Genomic DNA, 24,902 nt, shown 5'->3' on the forward strand with positions numbered 1-24,902 from the left:
TCCATTCTTTTTTGTTGCCAAATTTCTCGCCTACGTCAATTATTTGACGATGTTGGTATGGCAACATGATTGTATAATTTTTTTCTTCTGATTTTAAAATTTTAAATTTTGTTAAATTAAATCTTTAGCTGCTTTAGAGCTCTATTTTAAATGATTTTTGGTTCCTTTTAGAGTTTTTCCTTACTTTTAAGCTGTACTTATCTTTATATATATATAAGCGGCTAAAGTGTGTGTCGCTGATAGTTTATTGTTGCCACTCAGAAAAATGAGCGCGGAAATTTACGTTTCCGCAGTTTTTAATTATTATCTCAACCGATTAAAGTCATACGAAGATGAAAACGGTATCGATGGATTCGAGGAATTTTTTAGATTCCGAGGATACGCGTCTCGAATTTCAACTCGGCGCCGTTCCGTAGATATTCGAGAAAAAATAATTTGGCACGTAGCCAAATCCCTATAATAGGGAAAACCCAAGAAAGAAATTGGAAAATGTAGGGGAAAATTAGTTTTTAATTAATATCTCGGCTAATTAAAGTTTCAAGAAGACGCGAATGGTCAAAATGGCGTGTCACGGACCTGCAGAATCCAGCGGTATGCTTCGCTAAGCCCGGGAGCCAGCCATTTTGGAGGAGATGATGTTTCACCCATATATATATATGCGGCTTAAGTGTCTGTTTGTCGCCGAGAGTTTATTGATTGCTTGCGTAACTGTACTAGCCAATGGGGTGAAGTTGACTCGGCACAGGGTTCCCGTTTTAATTGAGACGTAGACAGTTTTCTGTAAAACTTGCCTTTGCTATGACCATCCATATGTCTCAGGGCCAAACGCTTAAGCGTGCTGGCATTTTTTTACCTAAGCCTGCATTTGGACACGGTCAACTTTATGTTGCCTGTTCAAGAGTTCGTGAAGGAACAGACGTAAAATTAAAAATAATGGATGGTCCTCTGCAAGGCGAGCTTAAAAATGATGCAAAGATCTATACAAGAAATGTTGTGTACAAAGAGATTTGTGACATGTGAAATAACATTTCATTATTCAAATCACCTTTATTGACTGAGCTAGCGGTGACTCTTAAGAAATGTACTGCCGGTGGTTTCCTTCATGGCACGCTGTTTTAAGCAATTAAGCAAGTAGAAGGGGTAAACTCCGTGGGGCAGTAAGTAAAGGGGCGTCCTCGTCGCCTGCCCTGGGTAATTCAGTTTAAATTAGCAGACAACTTTGCACGCATCATTTTAATTACAGTTTATAATATCTAGAACAGCGGTCATTTCGTATGACCGAAAGGCTTTCTAGTATATATATATGCAGCTATTGCGCAAGTAGTAGAATAACTTGATTTCGCACTAAGTGAATCTCAGATCATACAATATATATATATATATATATAAAATCAAGAAGCAATAATCAAATAAAAATGCGGTGGTTAACTGTTGAACAGGAATAACATACATCTAAACTGGTACAAAAACTGTTCAATGAAACAGCAAAATAAAAATAATATAATAAAACAAATTGTCGAAAATTTAATTACTTTTAATTTGTAGCAGTTTTTTTTTTTTTTTTTTTTAAATATTTATTTAGCTTTTTGGTTCTAATTTGACGAAATACTTAAAATTTCTAATTAAGATAATTTTTATTTTATACAGTATTTTTTGTTTTCGATCAGTCGCACCGAATTATATCTAATCTTATGCCTAAATTATTATTTATTAAATAATAATGAAAGTTTAATTATAATTATGCATTGTTGCGTGCGTACGGGTTAGTAATAGATTGAATGCACGAGGTCCAATAAAAAGTTAATAAAATTTATCATTATCACAAGAAATATAACAAAACGCTGGATATTCCCTCAAAGATATTCGTACAATATCGCAATATCAAGCAATATAATTAGTATCTATATTTTAAGCTACTAAAAACACTGAATAAAATGCAATCCAAAGCGCAGAGAAAGTTAATCCGATCTCACTGAGAATTCGCTACAATCGACAACAACATTTATCTAAACAACTGAACTGAGATGCTTCTCTCCGGCATTTTAATGCTTTTTAATAGGTCACGAGAACGTTATGGTAATTTTAGTTTCCTCGAAGTTTCTGGAAAGCAAGAGGGTAGAATTACCGTTACAGCTAACTTACATTTATCCAATTCAAATATAAATTACAAGGTATCTATGTATTAAGTGTTAAATGCGCGTTCTTCTGTATTTTTAATTTTCAGGCGTAGCCTTGTCTTAAAATAAGTCTCGTGCTGCATTGCACGGGGATATAAAACAGTTTTTATTATAATTCTAGTAAAAATAGCTAACTAAATACAAAATCCGTAGCAATATGTTATTAAAAAGACTATTTTTTTTTAAATTTCGATATTTTTATTGCATTTTTTTGTATTATTAATTTTTTATTATTTTAATGAATTTATTTTTTCTTATTTGGTACTTATCAGATATAATTCAGAAACATGATTCTGTTAAAATGTTTTTGCCTGCTCGTTGAAAAAGACCAAAGAATTTCCGATTATTTGTTATATCATATGATTTTATTACATTATTTTTATTTTGTTATTTTATTGAATTATTTTATTTTTATTTCAATTTTGTTACACATTCTTCTTGTTAGATTGTTAACCACCAAATTTTGATTAATTATTTAATTATTTTACCTTGATTATTAAATTAATTTCGCAGCTTTCTGCGTTACTTTAATAATTTATAATCTTGATTTTGAAATTTCTAAACTTTTATTTATCTATCTGTCTATCTATCTTTTTCTACATTATATCTATATCTGTAATTATATCTGCATTTATATCTATATCTGTCTATTTGTCTATCTATCTATCTATATCTATCTATATATATATATTGAAACTAGTTATGCACTAGTGCCAACATCCAATAAAGAACATTTTGGCTTCATGAGCAAAGAACACATAGTGATTAATAAGGAAACAAGTGTATTACGTGATAACATTCTATGATTTCCCAACAAAATGAGAGAAAGTACGTGATGAAGATACTAGCTGAGTTTCGTTTATTAGTATTTAGAACGCAGACATTTTTATTTCTTCCTTCACCAAATACTTGTACTTTTTATATAAAGCCTTTAGGGCAGACACATTTTGCAGTATGAAAGAAACGTATTTACTTTATAATTGAAATTCCGATACTTATCGCAAATGTTTAAAATCGTTTGAAAGCAAGTAAAGTTTTAACTGCTGAAAGGAATAATTTTTAATTTTGTCAGCCATTATCTGAAATATTAGGAAAATATTAGCTGAATCTGAAATATTAGCTGACAAAATTAAAATTTATTCCTTTCAGCAGTTAAAATACATACTAATAGATTAATGTAAATTGCAAAATTTCTTCCTGTTTATTTAGCAACTGGAATTTAAATTCCGGGTTTTTCGTTGTCACGATAATTTCACTAATATTGGGACTATTAAAATTTTTCCTTAATGTTCATTCTTAATGAGTTGCAACATGAATCTTTGATACATGCATGAGAAATGCAATAATCAATAACTTTTGTAAAAATATTTTCAGAGCAGAGTCACACAATTTTCATAGCCTGTATATATGCTCATAAAATATAAGCCATCCCTTTCTTCTAAATTATGAATAATATTTCTTAATGACGGGTCAGCACACTGTTGTTTTTTGAAAACTATAGTTGAGAAGCAGAATCATATAGCTCAGATTTCAACCTACAACGTCATTTTACAAATATGTCTGACATTAAAAATTTATATAAATTTATTTAAGAAATTCGCTTTAATTTGATACACTTATACGACATTTACGCCAGCATATGTTGTAAATTAATGGAAACATACATTCTTTTGTATCATCTATGTCAAACATAATTTCGTGAAAATGTCGGCACTGTAATACCTTCAAATTAAAATTTTCTAAATTGAGAAATTTTAGTCATTTGTAAAAAAGAATATTTTTTGTAGTATTATCCAATTGTTGGACTGCGGAAAAGAAATATTTCAACATATTTAGTGAGATAATATTAGTCCTTGTAAGACTATCTGTATTAGAGACTTTTCACTTATGCACGCACTTCAGGCTTTTTAACACAGTTTAAAAAAAAAATTGATTCTGAATTCTATTCTCCGATGCCAACTTTTATAGTTCATAGAGACAGAAGGAGCAAAACGTCATTATCTTGCATGCTATAATGTACGTGGAGTAGTGCAAACATGAGGGGAACATATTTATTTACTAAGCTGTGTATTCAGTTTTTAAGGATGGTAAATTGCTTCGAATCTATTTTTGAAATTTGCAGAAACATTAGCCCATATTATGCAAACGAATGCACCAGGTATAAAAATATTTGAATAGATTCTGTGTTTAGGATATTCAAGAATTTCTTTTACGTACCTTTTATTCAATTTTGCTCGTTTAATTTGTATTTATTTGATTCCGAACGATTTCCCCCTTTATTAAATTTTTATGGTCTTTTTTTGCCCCGATATTATTGAGAGCTTCGATTTCGTCGATTATATCTTTAAATAACCACTCCAAATCTTTTAAACCGCAGTCTTTCTGAGAATGCACACTAGCGGCAGAGCGGTAAAGTCGTTGAACACTGGTAGTCCGGTCCGAAGTTCGATTCCCGCGAACGGTCTGGCTGCATGGGCGTTTTCGTGGTTTTCCCCATGTGTAACGTGTATACGAGCCATTTTTCCTTAGAAAGTCCTCCACGAAGGCATCCCTCCCCTTAGGCAGATAGCCCTCGAGGCTTTGCCATAATCACACACACACAAACTTTCTGAGAACTGATTACTAATTGACTCACTTCTGGCTGTCGAAGTCGAATTTATACGGTGTAATACGGTATTCTAGAAGCTTTTCGCTCCTAGAACTTCAAACATATTTTCTCGAAACTTTAAAAAGTCATTAAGTTGACGGAAAACTGTCAAATATTGTCAGTTTAGCGGTAAAGGCGATAAAGGTTTCTGCCTGTACCTTGCACTCTTTTTAATGTACTTTAACAACTTAAACGTTGTTGGAATGAAAATTAAAAAATCTACGATTTTATGCAAGATATAGGCACTTACATACAAAATTCTATGGCCACAAAGTCAATTACCGAAACATTTATATCATAGTTACTCCATATTTCTAAAAATAAGCTTTAAAATTATTCACAATTATTAATCAAATGCAAAACGTAAGCATGAAAAAAACAAAGTACACAAATACAAAAAAGCAGTCAAATGAATTTAAATATTTCCAGGAATTTACAACATCATGTGCTTTTATTTAAGCGAAAATGGGTTTTAAAATGATTTCTTAATTCTGTGTATCGTTACTATGTATCATAGTATATCGTTACTATGATACATAGTAACGATAGTATGATAGTATGATCATATACATAGTATAATACATAGTATGATACATAGTAACGATAGATACATAGTAACGTTACTATGATACATAGTAACGATACACAGAATATTTATAGTTACATAGAAACTATAAAATTAATTTCGAAATCTCAGTGTAAAATGCTGCTGTGAAAAGTTTTAAATAAGCTGAAAAGGAGTACAGAACGAGCAGCCGTCCTTTCCTGTCCCGTTTACTGCGATGTGCTCCTAAATTAAAAAAAGAATGAGTTGATTTTTAATTTGAATAATTGCTTAATAAAATTTCTTATTTTTCGCTTTATTTAACATTTTGTAACGAAGTATTTACACATGCTCTGTAGTATTTGAGGTCGACTTCACTTTCTGTAGATTTAAAAAATCCAAAATTGAGAACTGACCATTTCTACAATTAACCTTCTATAATATTTACACATATTCCTAATACAGTAGTCGATAATAATAATGAAATAAATTACTTTTAATTAACTTAAATTCTAAAAATTTTGGAAGGTCTGTTGAGCTAAGTTTACAAATGAGATACAATGAAAATAGCGACAAAATTTATAAAATTCGATACAAATGCTATAGTCAATAAAGTGTAAAATAGGGAATATGATTAGAAGCGTCAATTTAAGACAGAATTTCAATAAATTCAATTTTGGAGACTACGTTTATAAAAAAACTACAGAATGATATGAAAATAAAGAAAATTAATAAAGATTTATTAATCACCTGTTATATATATTTGATATCTGAACATACACTGATCGACAATTGCTAAGGACGAATCACAAACGGCTATATAGCGCGTAAAATGGTGAGTGTGGTTACATGCCACGTGAAATGAAACAATGACAGAATACTAGGCCATAACAGTAAAGATAATTTATTGTGATCTGAAATCCAGAAGGCTTTGAAAAATATTCAAAAGACAAAACGGTCATTTTGTGCTGAGTATGTCAAAGTGAAAAAAATGCAGTTACCGTCCGCAGGCATTCTGACGTAAGATGTCAGTTCGGCATTTGGCCACCATGGAGTCCAATGCAAGATTCCACAGGTCGTATCATGCTTTGCACAACATTATCCAGTAGCTGTTGGGGTAATTTATCACATTCTTCTGTCAGATGAGGATTTGTTTATTGGAGGACGTTGTTGACCAGCAAGATTCCTTCCAAAGCATCCAAATATTTTCAATCGGAGTCCGATATAGAGAATATGCTTTGCATAGGAGACGTTGAATATCCTCTCTCTCTAGACACTCCCGGACAATGATTGTTGGATGACATGCTGATAAAACAAATTTATCACCGACAGCACCACAAAACATACGAATGCGAATCAACAGAATATCATTAATTTATCACTCGCCAGTCATACTTCTAGCTGGAAGCACAGAAAGCGACGTACGACCTTTGATCATAATCACAGTCTATACCGTGACACCATATTTAGGATATCGGTCTCTTTCCTGTATGTTTTCTGGATTATATGTAGTACCGTTATGACGCCATATCAGTTGTCGTCCGCATTCAGACGAGAGACTGAATCGACTTTCATCTAATAATAGTACACAATAGAATAGTGTATTAATAATACAATTGCGATGCTGACGTCATCATTGCAAACGGGCGGAACAGTGACATCTAGACAATGGAATGCACACAACAGGACGGCGGGTGTGTAGTCCTACTTCTTGCAAACTTCTGGCTACAGTTTTTCTGGAGATTCGCTTGCCAGTAACAGCAAGTAACAGGTTTCCTATTTCAGTAGCTGTGCTGTGCCTGTTCCTTTTCTATCGATAGCACCAGGTACCTATCATCTGCAGGCATCGTACTGCGAATACGCCTCCCCTGTGACGTTTGCTACACATTCTATTTGTTTGAAATAACACTGTGGCTGACGTCGATTTCTCTAGCAACATCAGTTATTTTTCACCCTTATTCAATCTTGCGAGTAATATGGCCATATGTAAAATCATCTGATGTCGGGAAGACACATCGAAAATTGCACGTTCGTCAATTAATTCTTTCCATTTAATTTTTGCTTTTGAATAACAACGGTCAATACGTATCAAATCCTTTACATTACTTATCAGGGCTATTACGTGACGAACAATACCGGGAATACAAAATTTGCATACTCACAACACATATTACTGTATACCGGATTTATGCTAATTTTCATATTTTCCTGCATTCAATTTTGGGGTTGCTGTCTCTACTACTGTCAGCCTTCCTTAGAAGTTGTCCACCAGTGTATATTTAAAAATTCTGTATTGCACAAAAAGTTGTAAATTTTAATGAAAACTGTTATAATAACTATATAAAAATGTAAACTACAAGCTGCACTAGAGATTATATATGCATAGCATATCTAGTCTCACACTCAAGGGAAATGTCCCTATGAAAAGCAAAAAATAACGAAGGAACAATGCTTTTAGTAGGTGTGAATGTTCGGATGATATAAATAGGCTGTTTATATGCTTTCAACATAATAAAAGTCCAATATAATCTTTAACGTAATCTTTGATTAGTTTAGAGTAAACCAAACAACGTAATTTAATTTTACGCATTTTTAAACAAAACTTACACAGCATCTGAAAGATTAAGTAGCAGTTTTTAGTTCCCATTCAATATCTGATTTAGGTATGGGCAAATGATTATTTTTTGTAGCAACTATCTTCTTATTTGAGGATTTAAACTCTTAGGAAACAGGATTGAAAAATCTAGTATGTTAAAAGTTTTTAAATTATTTTCAGCTGATAGGTGACTCTTCTTATGAATTCATAATATTCTGGATTGTTCCTAAACTTTGTACACTAGATGTTGAAATGTTTTTTAATCTAAAAAAATCTAGATGTTTCAAAATTTGTACATTGTTATTAATAAATAATTATTAGCATTTTCAGAAGCAAATGTTTTATTATAGTTTAACAAACGTTAGTAATAAAAAAAGTCAATAAACTGAACTAAAAATTACGCTATATAGAAAGGATGAATAAACTAAGATCTGTAAGAGATGCTCAGGAAAACAAGTTGCAGAACACATTAAAGAAGTTGCGCTTTGCAAGATAAAGATTATAAAACATTTGCTAAAGAGAAACAACAGAATTGAAGAAATTTATAATATTTTGACTCAAAAAATAATAAACGTATATTCTATTAAACCTGAAGTAACTGAAAGCATCCATTAAATCTTTTCAAAAATGCAAAAAGTAATTATGAATGCACCAGATGACGAGTTTATTTCATCTGGTGAGAAACCATGCAAAACACTGGTACATCAAAATATGTGGTCAAGGAAACATATTCATATGAGAGAAATTAAAAAGTACTAATAACAGTAAAGATGGAACTTACAAAGTATGAAATAAATTTTAAATGTGAAATCGTAGTTTTTTCGCAAAAATTTTGCCATAGAAATAGTAATTAGAGGGGAAGAGTGAAGATGGTGTAACATTTTCTTCGTGACACAAATAATCTTTATCAGCTATAACATCAGCGATTAAATCACCAACATGACAATATTCTCGTGGCATCACATAACTAAGCCTCTGAAAATTGTTGGAGAAATCAACACAAGCAAGGTTTGAGGTTGAACAAGAAAGGCAATGTTCTCTGCATTACCATGCAGAAGCATGTAGTAGTAAGAGTTAAGTTATCAGCCTTAATCATATGAAATTGCAGATTTTAGGATATACACATAAAGCTAAATGTTATAATAGATGGTGTGTTGTCGTGATAAATGTAAAAATGAAAAATAGAATTTAGTGAATAAGAATTACTTGAGCACCAAAAATAGTCACATGGCGTTTTTTTGAAAAAAGGATCAACAAATGAAATGTAAATCAAATGAATTGCTTACTTATTTAATCATAGTTTTGTAGCCATAACTCATAAATACTTAATAACGTGCAGATTAAAATGTGTGATCTAGAAGGAAATACGAAATCAAAGTACTTACCCCAAAGTATGACAACTGTATGTTACCAAATCAATTATATTTTATCCTTCATCTTTGATATTAGAATAAGCATTAATATAAATAAAATTATCAACCAGACAGACGAATAAATTTGAACATCCAGTACGAGTGATGCGCATCACCAGAATTAACGGTGCACTCAGAATAAAGTCAATCTTTCTCCATCAGTTCGAAAAAAAGTCTTGGTACAAAAGGAACAATCAAATTTTGATGGCAGTCATTAAGCGTACTTGATTAATCATGGTATTTCTGCTTTTTCTTCTTTAAATCAGGAAATTTCAGATCTCACAAACACGTGCGCGCGAAGAGTTCTCGAAAGGAGGAAGAAGCTGAACAAAAATTATTTTCTGCAACGACGTACAGGAAACAGGAGTAATTATTTTCTTGAATCTTCATGTAAAAATCTCACTAAAAAGGATTATGTATAGCAGACAGCATCGAAGGAACAGCAAAGAGAAGCAGGAAAATGGCACATCGCATCTGCCAGGGAAAGAACAGACCCAAGCCCGTCCTACATCCTCGAACGCCAGCAGCAGAAGAGCGAGAAACCGGTTGTTGCAATCTTTTTCGTGTTGTCTTGAGCGGTTGCGGTTAGCACACCTGACGCTGAATAACGTGGAGTCTTGCCTACACACTAAATAAATGTTTTTGTGGTGCATGCGTGCATACTGACATATAATAATTCAAGTAATGCATAAGTGCCGCCTCAAATATAATATTCTTTTCGTGCTTCCTAAACAATTAAACCAATCTTACTTTCTCTTGCAGGTAAAAGAACAGGCGTTTACTCTAACGTAAATTTATTTTTCGTTACCAGTATCGGGCCCACCAGCGGCCGAGCGGTAAAGTCGCTGAACTCGGGTAGTTCGGTCCGAGGTTCGAATCCCGCGAACGGGCTGGCTGCATTTGCGTTTTCGTGGTTTTCCCCATGTGTAACGTGTATACAAGCCAGTTTCCCTTAGAAAGTCCTCCACGAAGGCATCCCTCCCCTTAGGCAGATAGCCCTCGAGGCTTTGCCATAATCTCACACACACACACACGTTACCAGTATCATAATATTCGGCGATAAAAATGAAAATATTGTTTAAAACGTTTTAAATAACTTCTAAACTTTTTTTTATTATGTTAAAAGAAGATTGAATTTAAATTTGTAATTTTTTTACTAATTCGAATACTCACATTCTCACTGTTAAATTTTGAACAACTACATGACATTTACATTCAAAACAAATTGCTTATGATGTCAATAAATACATAAAATTCATTAAACGGCGATAATGTCCAAAGCCAGTGCAAAAAAACTATGCATAATGCATAAAGCGCTTTTGAGACAAAGGTATCGATCTTCAAGGAGACTTTAATTCCTTATCTGTTCCTGTATAGTTCGATAGTCAGTCTTCCGTTTCCCAGTTTGCAGCGAACCTACGGAAGGAAACCTATGATCCGAAAGGGCCAATACAGACCTTTAATCGTAGTACGATCACGTTCGAGCTTTTCCGAACTCTATTACCGGCGAAGGAATTTACTTGTGTCCAATGGGAAGCGGAACAACTCGTTTGGACCAGTATCACCCGACAGAAAGATCGTTGATGGGTTGAATAAACATGCTGAGAATGTCAGGAATGTTTCCAGAGAGGCGAGTTTAGAAGAAAGTACGAATAATTCCCCTGATCGTCTCTGTATTTGCTTTAGATATCACCCCCTTTCTTCCTTTAAACAACGTGTTTGGAATGCCCGACACTTCTGCTACCGTCAGCAAGCTCTCAAATCGAGATCTAGCCCCAGAGTATTCAGGTTTGTTATAATTAACGCAATGTAACATTCAAGTATTTTTACTGTATTTTTATCAAGAAATATTCTAAAAATAGCTCCAAATTTATTACGTCAGTTTAATAAATTTAGTTTTTGTTTTTTCGAAATAAATTTCTCTTATTTTCAATTAAGAAAGAACGAGTATTGTACTGAAACTCTAAAATTAAAATGCGAAAGAAAATCAGCAATTTTTAATCTTTGGATAGAGAAAGAACAGAAATTGAAAGCTTAGAAAGATATGCAAACTGAAATTCCATGGGAATACATAGCAGGTTGAACTGGGAAGGACAATAACTTTCTTGATTAACACAAATTGCAGAAAATTTTAAAATTAAATAGTATTTTATTAATATTAAACGTATATATAAATAACATATATATAAATATAAACATATATATAAATATAACATTAATATGATGTTCATTCTGACATGCATTTTTCACGGAACGATTAAGTTACATAGATATACAGAATAAGTGAAAACAGAATGCCAGGATTTCAAAGTATTACTATGCAAAATGCGATTAATGTATTTATTCAAAAGATATAGGTATCATAATCAATTTTTGAATGTTCACTTTAAATACAAGCTCCTCACAAAATTTAAATACAAGCTTCTTTTTTTGTACTTTCATACATCAAATTTGTGATGCAATTCTTGTCAAACTTTGTGTAGAATGTCTGTATCGATACACGATGTTCTTACTTTATGCTCCTTTACTCATTCAAAAAGGTAAAATGTTGATTCACTAACTTTTCAGAAAATTCCTCCTTCTCCATCGACGTCAGAAGTATCACAGAAAGATAATCGACGGTCCATATCTTCACTAGCGTCTACATCCCAAAACGGCAGCCTATGAGAGAGGCGATTCTATTATTTTCACCGGGGAGTAGGGAAGTTAGAATGGTTTTGTGAGGAACGCCAACAGCAGTGCACGATGTTTGCTTACATTAGGAAGTTCAGAAAATTGCAAAGGTGGATTGCCTTAGTTTCTACGGTTACTTTCAGGGAAATATTAGGCAGTGTTTTTGGTTTGCTGATAAAGGGCAAATAGATAATTTACCTTTATAAATCCGCGTTTATCTATTTAAACTTCAGAAGATTTAAGATGAAGTGGATATATTCAACACAACAGAACGCAAGCTTAAGAATTGTAAATCCTTTAAAAAACAATAGATCGATAATTAATAATATTATTTATAGTTCATTATTAAAAACTTTTTATAAATGCATAGTTATCATATAATTAACAATTCATCCATGCATTATCTCATTTTTTATTATAATTAGAAGAGAAGATATTTTTTACAGTAATGTTCAAAAATTTGCTTTGTCTTTTAAAAGATTTACAAGTCTTAAGATTGTGTTCTGTTGTGTTAAATTTAATCGCTTCATCTTAAATCTTCTGAAGTTTAAATAGATAAACGCAGATTATAAAGGTAAATTGTCTATTTGCCCTCTATCAAGAAACCGAAAAAACTGCCTACTATTTCCCTGTAAGTAACCGTAGAAACTAAGGCAATCCACCTTAGCAATTGTTTGAACTTCCAAATGTAAGCAAACATATAGTCCACTGCCATTGCATTCCTCAGAAAACCATTCTAACTCCCCTATTCCCCGATGAAAATAATAGAATCGCCTCAGTCATAGGCTGCCGTTTTGGGATGTAGACGCTAGTCCATATCTTCTCGTCTCAGTTATTGCACCAAGGGCAAACGATACAGCTTCATCCGCAAATGCTTCCTAAGAACCCTCCGCATAGTTTTCTGAGGTGCACTCAGTTCTCGTCCATCACGATATGTAGATTTTTGAGCACTTTTTACGGCTGTCCTGAATACGCTGAACTACCGAAAGATAACCTGTTGCTTTTCCTTTGCATATATAGGCTCTTTGTTGAAATAGTTAAAGCCGGTGACTAACCGCCTTTTAATTCAGCGCTATCTCTCCGTGTTTTGTTCAGAAATAGCATTGAACAGTGATAATAAATTTGCTTACATGATACTGAAGCAGAGAAAACGTTTTGTGCAGCTGTGTCGGCATGTGACCGAATATATAACTTCTATGTCTTTGACGAAGGCAATCTTAATTCTTTGTCATCGCATAAACTCGTTATCGCACGAGTTTACAGAGATCGCACTTACGGCGCTATCTATTGGAGAAATATAAAATTACAAATTGTTATATGTAAGTTATTTATATTACCATTTACAGTGTGTAGCTTTGAATAATTATATTCCACGTATATAAATATATTCCACGTAGTAAAGCTTTGAAATCCCGGTATTCATTTTGAACTACCCTGTATTATGCACTTTTAATTATTTTGAATGAAACTAGATGTAATACTTAATTTGTCGAAAACGAAATAGAATACAAAATCTCATTTTTTAAGCATTTTAAAAAAATTTTAAATTAGCAGCAGAAAGCTTTGAAATCCCGGCATTTATTTTAACTTACCCTGTATTATGTACCTAATTATTCTAAATAAAACTATATGTAATATTTAGGTTAGTCAAAAACGAAGTAGGATACAAAATACCATTTTCTTAAGCAATTGTTTTTAATTTTAAATTAGCACCACTTTAGGATTTGGCTGAAACCTTTTGGTTGTAACTAAATTGATTATAAGCATACTCTTTTAGAAATGAAGTCGAAGATCCATTTATAAAAATTTCGAAGAATTAAATTTCCTTAATTTAATTATTTTAGTGACATTTAATTCGGAAATTTAAAATAAGGTTTCATAGCAACAAATAAAGATAACAATAGTGTATTTACGTAAAAGTTGATGAAAGTTCTTTAATTTAAAGGTACCGTTGAATTTCTAGATTTTTAAAAAGTCACATAACTGCTTCACGAGTCATTAACTTCAAATTAACAGATAGAGTAAAGAATTATTTAAATTAACTAGCTAAGCCTTGCTTGAAGGATAATTGTTAAATGGGTAAGACAGTTGTTTTGTTAGTATTTATTATATCTGAAAAACTATAGCTAGAATTATTTGAATTGTAACTTACCGGCAACATTCCAATTTCATACTTTCTTAGTTCAATAATTTGGAGTGTTAGAAATCACTATAATGCCGTATCTAGATATTTTTGATGGACGTATTCTGTGGCAGGAGAATCTGTGACTCTTCCCGTAAAGAAAACTAAAACAAGCAAACGTAGAAATGATACATTTAAAAAAGCATACTGAAACATTTTACATAACATACATATGCTCTAAATATTATCACAGATAGCTGGAGTTATATGCGTTATTTTTTAAATTCGATACGAAAATGCTTTTCCCAGTACGTTGATAATAAAATTCAAATAATTAACATTTATTGCAGGTTAATACTAGACAACTATTATGATTAGTGCATATTTTAAGTGCAGACTAGAACTTAAATTTTCAAATTTGCTTGAAATACTTTTTATTTGCTGCCTTTTTAATAAGCAGCTGTTTGCATAGATGAAAATCCTCTTACATTTCATTAATGGGTATAAGTTGGATTATTTTGTGGTTCACGTTTCGCAACTTTTTACATTTTTATGATGTTATTTCTTACTTAACATCCATATTTTTTACGACAGCTCATTGTGTTCAAGAATCAAAATGTGATTTCAGATATCACCTTCTTAAGCGTTTTAAATACATAAGTATTCCATGATTACTCTTTCGTTAGTTAGAAAGAGTTATGGCACTGTTTCAACATAAAAACGTATATTCAACATTGGTTGTAAAAATGCGTGGCGATTCTTTCACGCTATAAATACGGATCCAATCACGATTTAACTGGTTTCCTAACTATAATTCTTTTTTCTTTGGTGGGAAGCCAGGGGTAAATATTGATTTTAGTTCAAATCATCCTATTATCAATGTATTCCAGAAGTCTAAAGTATTTTGCGCGCGAGGACATAGATTTAAAACAGCTATAAAATCAGAATAAGTTGCTTAATGTTTCGCTGACCAACTTGTAGTTTTCTTTGATAGCTTAACATTCTTCTCTGAATTTGCTTGAAATCAAATAATGAAATGAATGCTTGAAATGATAAGTATAAAATCGAAATATGAAGAAGTAAACGTAAATATTCTGAAGAAATTTCAAGATCATTTCGGAAATAATAATTTATCTTTACTAAAGTAGATTATCCTACTGCAGATATAAGTAGTTGCCAGAGAATGATATATTTTCGAGCTGTTGATTATGAATCAACTGCTGCTGGTTTAGTCTCAGATGCCAGTGGATTAATATATTCCCTAGAGTATTCTGAATTTTTTTAAATTCAGTGTGTGAAAAATATTTGAATGTTATCCAGCATGACAGATTGCACTACGACTCAAACTCCAATAGAATTTCCAATAATAATAAAAGATATTTAGGTCTAGATAAAATGGAAGTTAAGATTTTAATAAATTTATTTTTATTTTTCGGAAAAGTGTTATTTTAATTAAATTTCTGATTAATTTAATTTCTTAATTCGGTTTAAATTTGAAAAATAAAATTTGGTTTAGGTTATTTAAAATTTACGATTAAAAACACAAACAAATTAAAAATTTAAGTAATTCTTAATTTTAATATTTAAAATTCGTTTATTTTTATTTATTCAGTGATTGATACAGACTAAGGAAATTTAGTGTTATTTGGAAAGAATGGTTTTACAGCTGCCTTAAAATTACTATTATTTGTTTTAAACTATCTGTGGTGTGGGCAACCATCTAAAATATTTAATGTAAAAAAGAAATATAGGAGGTGTGACACACACACACAAAAAGAAGAGACTGGACCAATAAATAATTGCACTTACAGAATCAGTTCTCCGTGACATTATCACCTTCAAATTAGTCCCGTTCAGTATTCACACACTTCTGCATTCGGTTCTGCCATTGCTGATAGTAGTTTTGGAAGACCCTTCAGGGGACGCTCCGTTTTCGCCTGAACCTCTTCAACTAAAGAAAAATGGCTTCCCTTTAAGCAAGATTTAACTTTAGGACATAAAAAAGTCGTATGGAGACAAATCAGGTAAATAAGAAGGATGCCCCATCACATTAATATTTTTGTTGGTCAGAAAGTGCTTGACAGATAGGGCCGTGTGAACGGGTGCATTGTCCTGGTGCAACGGGCACCTATCACTCCACAACTGTGGCCTTTTTTTCCCTAATTTTTTCACGAAATCTTTCTAGTACTTCAGTGTAGTAGTGTTGATTAAAAGTCTGATGACCGGGAAAACACTCAATCATTACAATTCCATTAATGTCGAAAAAGACAATTAACATTGCCTTGAATTTTGACTTTTAGATGCTTGCTTTGTCCCTTCCCTGTGAAAGCCGCTTATGCCATTCAAAACACACGTGCACGAGACAATGCCACCATCTCCATAAGTCTCAGAAAACATTTGAAATGTTTCCTGACTGATTTCTTAAGTTTCACAAGAATTTTAATGTTGATTCGCTGTTCGGTTTTTACCTTAGACATTATTTTCCCGGCAGAACGCAGTTGCACATGTTCACTCAATGACGGAGTACTCCCAACTGGCGTGATCGGTAAGTCGAAACTGGCCTCATGGATAGAGGAGGTATGTGGGATGACGTCATTAAAACAGTTGTTGTCAACTCCACTTTTTCCAAGCTAGTCTCTTTAGTCTTAATCAAGTTACCCTGCTAAAATGCGCCATAGAAACCAGTAAAACATTTAATGGGTACTCATAAAACTTTGTGGGTCTCTATTGACTTTTACTGGTTTCTCTTGGTCTCTGTGGGTTTTTCTTAGTTTCCAAATGCCCCATAGAAACCAGTAAAACTTTCTACTGGGTACGTATAGAATTTTTGTTTGTCCCTACTGACTTTTACAGGTTTCTATTGATGTCTGTGGGTTTTCTTACTCGTGGGTTTTTCTTACTGGTATCAATTGACACCTATACAACCAACATCAATGTCAGAATGTTTTACTGGTTTGTATTGGTTAATTTTCTATCTGACGTTAATAGACTTCTTGTAAACAATAAAAGTAATAGAATGAAAATATGATCTCTTTAAGACCATCAGAGCAATCTGGGAACGCAGGTGGTCGTGTTAGAGAGGGTTTTCACTAAATATGTTTATTTATTTGATTTAAATTTTTTTTCGGAAACAATAACAGTAATCATATACACCACACACAACGAGGTATCTCTAAGGCGACCAGCCGCAAATTACATTTCTGATATTACAAATAAACACCGGTGTCAACCAACATCTCTTTAACGCAACCAAGTTCATTCACAATTGCAAAACTTATTTCTCCGTGTTTTTATGACGTCATGAAAAAAATTTCCCCTCCCCCTCTCAGAAGAAGTTTTCCAAACAAGCACTATCGGGCCATTCTAGTTAATGTTGTGCGATGTTTGTGTTATGGTCCTCGTTAATGTAGTAATGCAATATATAATTTACTACGATTTACTGTATTACAAATTTTACTATGTTTAACTGTTTAGAAATTAGTAATAAATAATAAAATACCAGCACTGACTGTGAATATAAAAATAAATACCACTAAAGCCATAATCGTGTCTAATGCTTGAAAGAACTTTGGTGATAGCTGACTAGTTCTGAAATCGAGTTTCTGTGTGAAATTGAATTTCCATCTTTACTTTTATCCTAAAAAGCAACGTGCTTAAAGACTGAAAAGTGATAATTTCAGACTTAGTAATTTAGTTCAGTGTGTTTACATCAGATGCACAAATATAGTTTTCGCATTCTACTGAAACTATTTTTGACATTTTTTTTATTACAGTTTAGAAGTACTTTTTAAAGCTTGTTCATGTAGATGCTTTATCATTTGAATATTATGTACTAATTAATTTGAGGTATCTTAAAAATAAGTAAGGTATCTTGAAAATAATCTTGCATGATTCAATTTTCAATTTTTCGACTAATGTGATGTGGCCGAGCAAAAAGAATGTTTTTTATGTCTTAAAAAATTTACTAATTATATTTCGCCAGGAAAAAAGTAAGCTTTATTAATGAAGTAAACATTGAAATATTTAATGTGTTTATTACTTATTGAATGAGGTTGACAAGACATACAAGCTAAGGAATCTTTTTCCCATTACTTAAATTGGGCGACATTTAGATGATCATAGTAGCATACATTGTATTTTCTTTTCGGTCTATTTTCCTTTACAAGTATAAGACTAGAACCACATTTTTTCATTCAATATTTTGTGCTATTTTGTTAAAAAACATATAATAATATCAATGCATAATTTAATTTTCATTATTATTAGTTTGATGAAGAAAATTTCAGATTTGTTTTCATAAATTGCTTTTGAAATAGAAATAGATTTGTGAATGATTAATAGAGTTTATGCAATATAAAATGTACTAGTCTTGGGAGTATAAAAAGTGAATTATTTATTTTAAAATATTACATTAAATGAAACCTCATATAGTGGTTATTTTCTTAAATGACCACCTCTGACAGTGACAAGTCGGAACATAATTAAATAACAGTACTTAAAATCACTCAGTCAGTTTTGTCAGGCTACAGGAAACTGGCACTATCTGAAATTGTGGAGTTGATTGTTTTAGGAAAGTTTCACTGTATTATCAATTGATTTAGGTATAGTAATTTTTACGTGGGTATGAATTTTGCAGAAGTAATTAAACGTTTTTCACAAGACAATTAAAACCAAAACTTTTCGAATCATGAGTCTTGTAAGGGCACTGTTTTAGCATTGCCTTAAAATGTAGTTAGAGTAAAATTTAAACATTATTTTCTTTCATTAGTTATACTGCGGAAATGGTAGTTGCAATTTTCTGCACTAAATTTATTTGTTTGTATAGATATTAACGTAAATAAAACTATTTGTAAACAAATGTAACTATATGTGCTATATCCGCTTAATTGCAATGATAGTAATTTTAACTGCGTTTGTATGAGGCTGTACAGAAGATTTATTTATATTGCTAAGTACTGCACTATATAAATTTCATTTGGCATAGTAAATACAGGAAATGCTCAGCATGAGGTATTTTTATATTATATAATATACTGTCAATAACAGTAACTGCCTTTTCAGTACTTTAAATTTTACTATGTAGAATTTTTATGGTTCAAAATACTATTTCCTTACACTTTTTAAAGTACTTTTTCTACAATAGAAATCTAAATGACTTATACCTAGAACAATGACTCAAATTTATTCCAATAATTCATCGCTTTAATTAAATTTATGTTCCTATGAGATGATATATAAAAAATTTGGTAATAATAAATTATTAATATATATAGGTAAATGGTATTTTTATATATTTTTTCTATAGGAATTTAGTTTCATTAAACTGGTTATTTAATGAATATATAATTATAATTATGTGCATTACGTGTATATGAGTATGAGTATATTCATACTTATTCACAGAGATGGAATTTTTACAGTACGAAAGTTACTTAATCCTTTTTACATCAAGAACTACATATAGTATAAATACCCATTATTATTTATTTATATAAAATCTATGGAAGATCATATAGCACTAAAAGTGAGATACGGACTAAAATATTATACGCTATGAAATATTTCCTTAATTCACGAACTGTGGGTTGAGAATCAGTATTTGTTGAGACTTGTAAATTTTTTAAAGGTTGCTTTGTTACAATATAATTTATTGTATTTTGGGTATTATTAAGTTTATTATATTTTATGTTCATGTTTCATTTATCTTCTGAGAGATACAGGTAACATTCAAAGTATTGTAAAACGGTGGTCGACACAGTGTTTGTATATTATTATTTCTTCACTAAATTATATTCTAGTATTCATCCTTTCTTCCAAGCAAAACATCTCGGTGTATGCGTGTCAAAATAAGCTGCAGATAAGATAGTTTTAAGGGGATAGCAAGTATGCTAAATTTGAGCTCTATGTTCAGTTTCTATTTTGCAAGTCCCTTATTCTTTTTGCTTGCTTGTTAATAGTGTTTCTCTTCCTGAAAATTATGGTTTCATCTAGTTTTCTTTAAATTTGGTTTAGTTCATTGTAGGTAACTTCAAATTTAGGCAGATGCTAGAAAATACCATCCCTTGGCAATACATTTCTCATTAGGTATCAAATTGTTAAACAAGCTGATGTTATTAAATGCCATTGTTTAATTTCCCAATTAAAGAACTGAAATACAAATATATGCAGTGAGATACAGTACTATATGTACATATTTTTAATCAAATCAATAATATATATACAACCAAAGTCATGATTCGCAACCATCTAATGATATATATATATATATATATATATATATAATAGATTCTTTAGTCTAATACAGGCGGTTGAATCTGTAATGAACAGCAAGAATTTTGGTGGCTTAGAGATGTAGAAATTCCAATCCACAATGAATAAGAAATTTGACAGTCGAGGTAGATTTAATTCAACTTTTCTTTCAGCAAATATGTTGCAGCCATAAACAAGTTAGCACATTATTTGTGCCTATTCCAAAAGCTTACATTTTTGATAAATTTGTAGTTAAGAAAGAAGGAGCAGACAGACTGCAGTCCAGCTAGGCCAAAGCGTAGAAAGCAATAGCGTTATGTTAAGGGTGAAATCTTAACTCAGACTGAGTTAATTCTGGTTCTCGATGCATGTTATTTGATAATTAATACTGCTGTAAAATTACTATTGGCTGCTTGAGTTTTAGTTCCATTTACAACATCAAATTATTAATGGTTATATTATGGTTTATACGGGTATTTGGCCTATGGATACCCATACTGTTATATGGGTTTCTGTTCATGGGTTTTTATGGGGATTTGTCCTACGGGTACCCGTACCAGCTGTACAGGTTTCTTTCTATGGGTTTTTACGGGGATTTGGGCTGCGAGTACTCGTACAGTGGTACAGGTTTCTGTCTGTGGGGCTTTTACGGGAATTTGCTGTAAGGGTACCCGTAGGCCAATTCCCAGTAAAAAAAAATTATGGGTTTCTACGGGGCATTTTTAGCAGGGTAGTTAGCCTCTTTTTTATGTCACACCTCGTATATAATGCTTTTACTGAACCTAGTTTAGTAATTAATAATAAGAGATATTTCAGAGATCCAGCTAGTAATTAATAACAGATATATTTCACAAGTCCTGCTGGTAATTAATATCAACAGAAATTGAGAACTGCGTTTATTACTTTTAAGTTATTTAATTTAATAATTAATACCAGACAAATGAAATTTGAAGGAAAAATTTAATATCTCACATTTCGACAATTTTATATTTAGTGCTTCTAAAACTAAATTAATCTTGCAATTAATTTAGTAAAACACTAATTTTACAATTAATATTTCTAAAATTAGGCGGCAACTTGGAGAAATAACAAGCAGCAAAATTTAGAAAAAAATGTTGCCATCCATGAATTTTACTGTTTATTACTTAAGTCTAAAAATTTGTCACCTCTAAATTCTGCAATGCGCTGCGACAGCGGCGGTGGCAATGGATCTTGTGCTGGCCCTGAAAATTTCTCATTATCCAAATCTTGCTTTGATTTCCATGTCCCCCATACTTTTACCTTTACCTTTACCATATTACTAAACAGCACAATTTTTGTATTCCTTTTTTAAATTTCATTTAAACATTAGCATTTATTTTTTCTCCTCCGAACAGTAATGATTTCGAATATTTGATGAATATATATCATTTTAAATAAAACGAAAAGAAATTCAAAAACAAGACAGAGTTCTTTAACTTTTTTATAAAATAATGATTTAGTTCTATAACTAGGCAACATTAAGTATTTAAGTTTCTATTTCATAAAATCTCCACTGAAATAATACATGTAATCAAAAATTTTCAGACAGTGTTATTTTTTAAATTGTTTTTGCAGTTTTAGTAAAATGAGGTAAGCATCAAAACACTTTTGCTGTCGATAAGTTCTTTGATTAAGTCAATATTAGAATGTTTGAAAAAATACGTTTTATTTCTGGATAAATGCAGATTTATTTTGAGATAGATTATTGGATATTTGTATATATATTATTGGATTAAATTGAAGATAGATTATTGGATCAAATTTTATCAAATGCTTTTCGAATTTGTTGAATCAGTTAAAATATTAGATCTTGTGCCTTAAACATTTAATTTAAAAGATGACACCTTAAGTACTTGAAGGATTCAGCCTGCAAGTGTGATGGTGCGCATCTTAACTTAGCTCCTGCTATAAGCGAAGTTAACGAACATCACCAGATGGCGACGCAGCACCGACCGTTATTACTGATTGGAGTAGAAACAGTCATTAAGTTATTTTGAAGAAGTAGACATGAAAACCGTGCGTTGGCCTGGCAGGGAGCCGAACCTAGACCTCTCGAATATGCGTCGAGTATGCTTCCTGTTATACCCCGAAGGCACGCGGAAAGGAGGGAGAAAATACCTTATAATCATAATATGGATACCTCTTCAGAAATGGACAGTATGAATTCTAATGAGAAATTATTTAACTTGTTAAAAAAATTGAGAAAACAGGACGTCAAATTCAACTTATTCGTAAAACCAAGACTGTTATGGATGGACCTCATGCGATATCGGACGCAGACCAGAGCAGACACGTGTTAACTAAAGGATTACAGATAAAGAGAAAACAGTTACAGTGCTTGAGAGCTCTAAGTGTAAACTTATTTCATTTCACTGTGCTAGGAACTCTATTAAAAATATGAAAACTTAAAAGATAATAAGCGTAAAAAAGACTTGTTTACCAACGTTAATCTTGAAAGTAGTAATAATTTAGTACTACTTTCAAGTACTTTAGTTACTTTAGTTTTCAAGTACTTAGTTTAGTTTTCAAGTTTAAAGTACTTTACTAGTACTTTAGTTAAAGCCGACTAGAACGCCAAAATATCTAAAGGAGAATTAAATACTCAAAATACTTCTAAACATTTTTCTGTAAAAAAATAGATGAAATTTATTGGACTCCTCACTAATTGCTACTGATACCCAGACAGCGACAAATATTGTAAATCAGCCTGGTACCTCAGCACATCAGCAGAACCTTATCCAAAAACTCAGACTATTCTACCAAATGGGGAAACCACCAGAAAATATGAAATTTAGTGATTTTTTTTTAAACAATTTCAAAAGCAAACAACTGTGTATTATTTTGGCAAGGTTAGTGGTGAATTTTTAAAGATTATCCCTAGCACCTCAGATGATCATTCAATCATCACTAAACTGCTACGAGATAGTTAAGTAGAACCCTACATTGTGAAATTTAGGCATAATTAGAGGATTGGCAGTTGACATGGACAAGGAAGACATCTCAGAAATTCTCACAGAACGAGGTCTTAAAATTCACAGATTTGCACAAATGACTAGGAAACCGAATCAAGAAACCATGCTTTCTACCAATCCAAATCTGCCCCCATGTCAATGTTGAAAAAATCTATGAAATAACGCATATATCATTTTTTTTTATTGTTCAGGTTGAAAAAATACGTAATCAAAATCTCACCCTTCAACACCAACTGCTAGAAATGGCATCATTCCACAGAAAATTGTTTTTTGGATCCCTGGTGTGATCCTAGCTGAGGCTCATAAATTGATATTTTGTTCTACATAAAGAAGTTATAAAAATCTCCTTTGTGCCTACTGAAATGATTCTCCTTCAACATCATATAGGGATGCGAAAAATTTCCTCTTTACAAAAACAGTAATTTTCAGTATTCCCCCCCCCAAAAAAAAAAAAAAAAAAAAAAAAAAAAAACCGAACTCAGAAGCCCTTACTGTAGGAAAATCACGTAAAACTAATACTGTGAGTAATGTTTCTCAACCACAGACGAATACCTCTGTTCGGCAGAATATCAGGAAAATAAGTGAAAATGTTAATCAATCCAAAAATAAATAATAATTCTTATGCTCAAGGAGTAAATAATGCTAATATTAACTCAGGTTTCATGGAATGTTTCAAGTGCATCTCTTAGCTAATTTATCAAATAACTATAATCTTATATTCATACACTTGAGTTTTGTCTTAAGAAACGGGAGATAAATATCAACATTGGAAAAACTGAAGCGCTCATGTTAACTCAGAAAGGAAACAGTGCATGCCTCACAGTGCATGTTACTGTTATTCTCTATGCCAAAGAAGAAAAGTATTCCGATGTTATTCTTGATTACCATTTAACATTGAAGCCCGACACAAAGCACATAATCTTCGAGTTTTTAGCTGGTAAAATTACATTTAACCCCTTAATTTTTCCAAACAACGTTTGAGCTAGAGATAATAAATTACTCATTTATAATATCATGATGCGTTCTATTATTGCTAATGCATGTCCTATTCGGGGATATTAAAGTAAAGTTCTTTAATAAAAATCCAGCGACTGCAAAACATAATTCTTAGGCAGATTGTTAACTGCTTCTGGTATGTTCGAAATGAAGCAATACATGTCGAATGCTAAATTCGCCTGATCATAAATTACGTGGCAAAACTATAAGAAAAATTCTGCAATAATGTACGGATTGTAGAAAATTAGTAGTAATTCCACGATAATGTACGGAAAACACATAATCTAACAATTCCAATTCTGGATTATAATATTAATAATAAAGGCCAAGGGTAACATTTCGTATCCTAAACTAGATTGACTAACTCTGCACTAATTGTCTCATTGAACACAGTTGTTGAAAAAAAAATTAGAAAAGAAAAAATAATTAACAATAACATCTGGTTGTAATGAAAGTGTTCTGAGAAAAAAAATTATTAATAAAGTTTGGAAAA

At 31.8% G+C, this 24,902-nt stretch overlaps 1 protein-coding gene across 2 annotated transcripts in view; it reads right to left on the reverse strand.

Moving 5' to 3' along the window:
• The window catches only part of LOC118185611 (protein turtle-like), an 886,541-nt gene that overhangs the window by 40,369 nt on the left and 821,270 nt on the right, over positions 1-24,902 (reverse strand). For both annotated transcript variants that reach the window (XM_085818674.1, XM_085818673.1), the window contains exon 12: positions 14,202-14,335. In XM_085818674.1, the coding sequence (XP_085674800.1) occupies positions 14,259-14,335 (77 nt within the window). In that variant the 3' untranslated portion in view covers positions 14,202-14,258. The remainder of the gene's footprint in view (positions 1-14,201; positions 14,336-24,902) is intronic.

The sequence above is a fragment of the Stegodyphus dumicola genome, chromosome 6, assembly GCF_044657685.1.
Source record: "Stegodyphus dumicola isolate Sdum_Otavi_A_Nest chromosome 6, ASM4465768v1".
NCBI lineage: Eukaryota > Metazoa > Arthropoda > Arachnida > Araneae > Eresidae > Stegodyphus > Stegodyphus dumicola.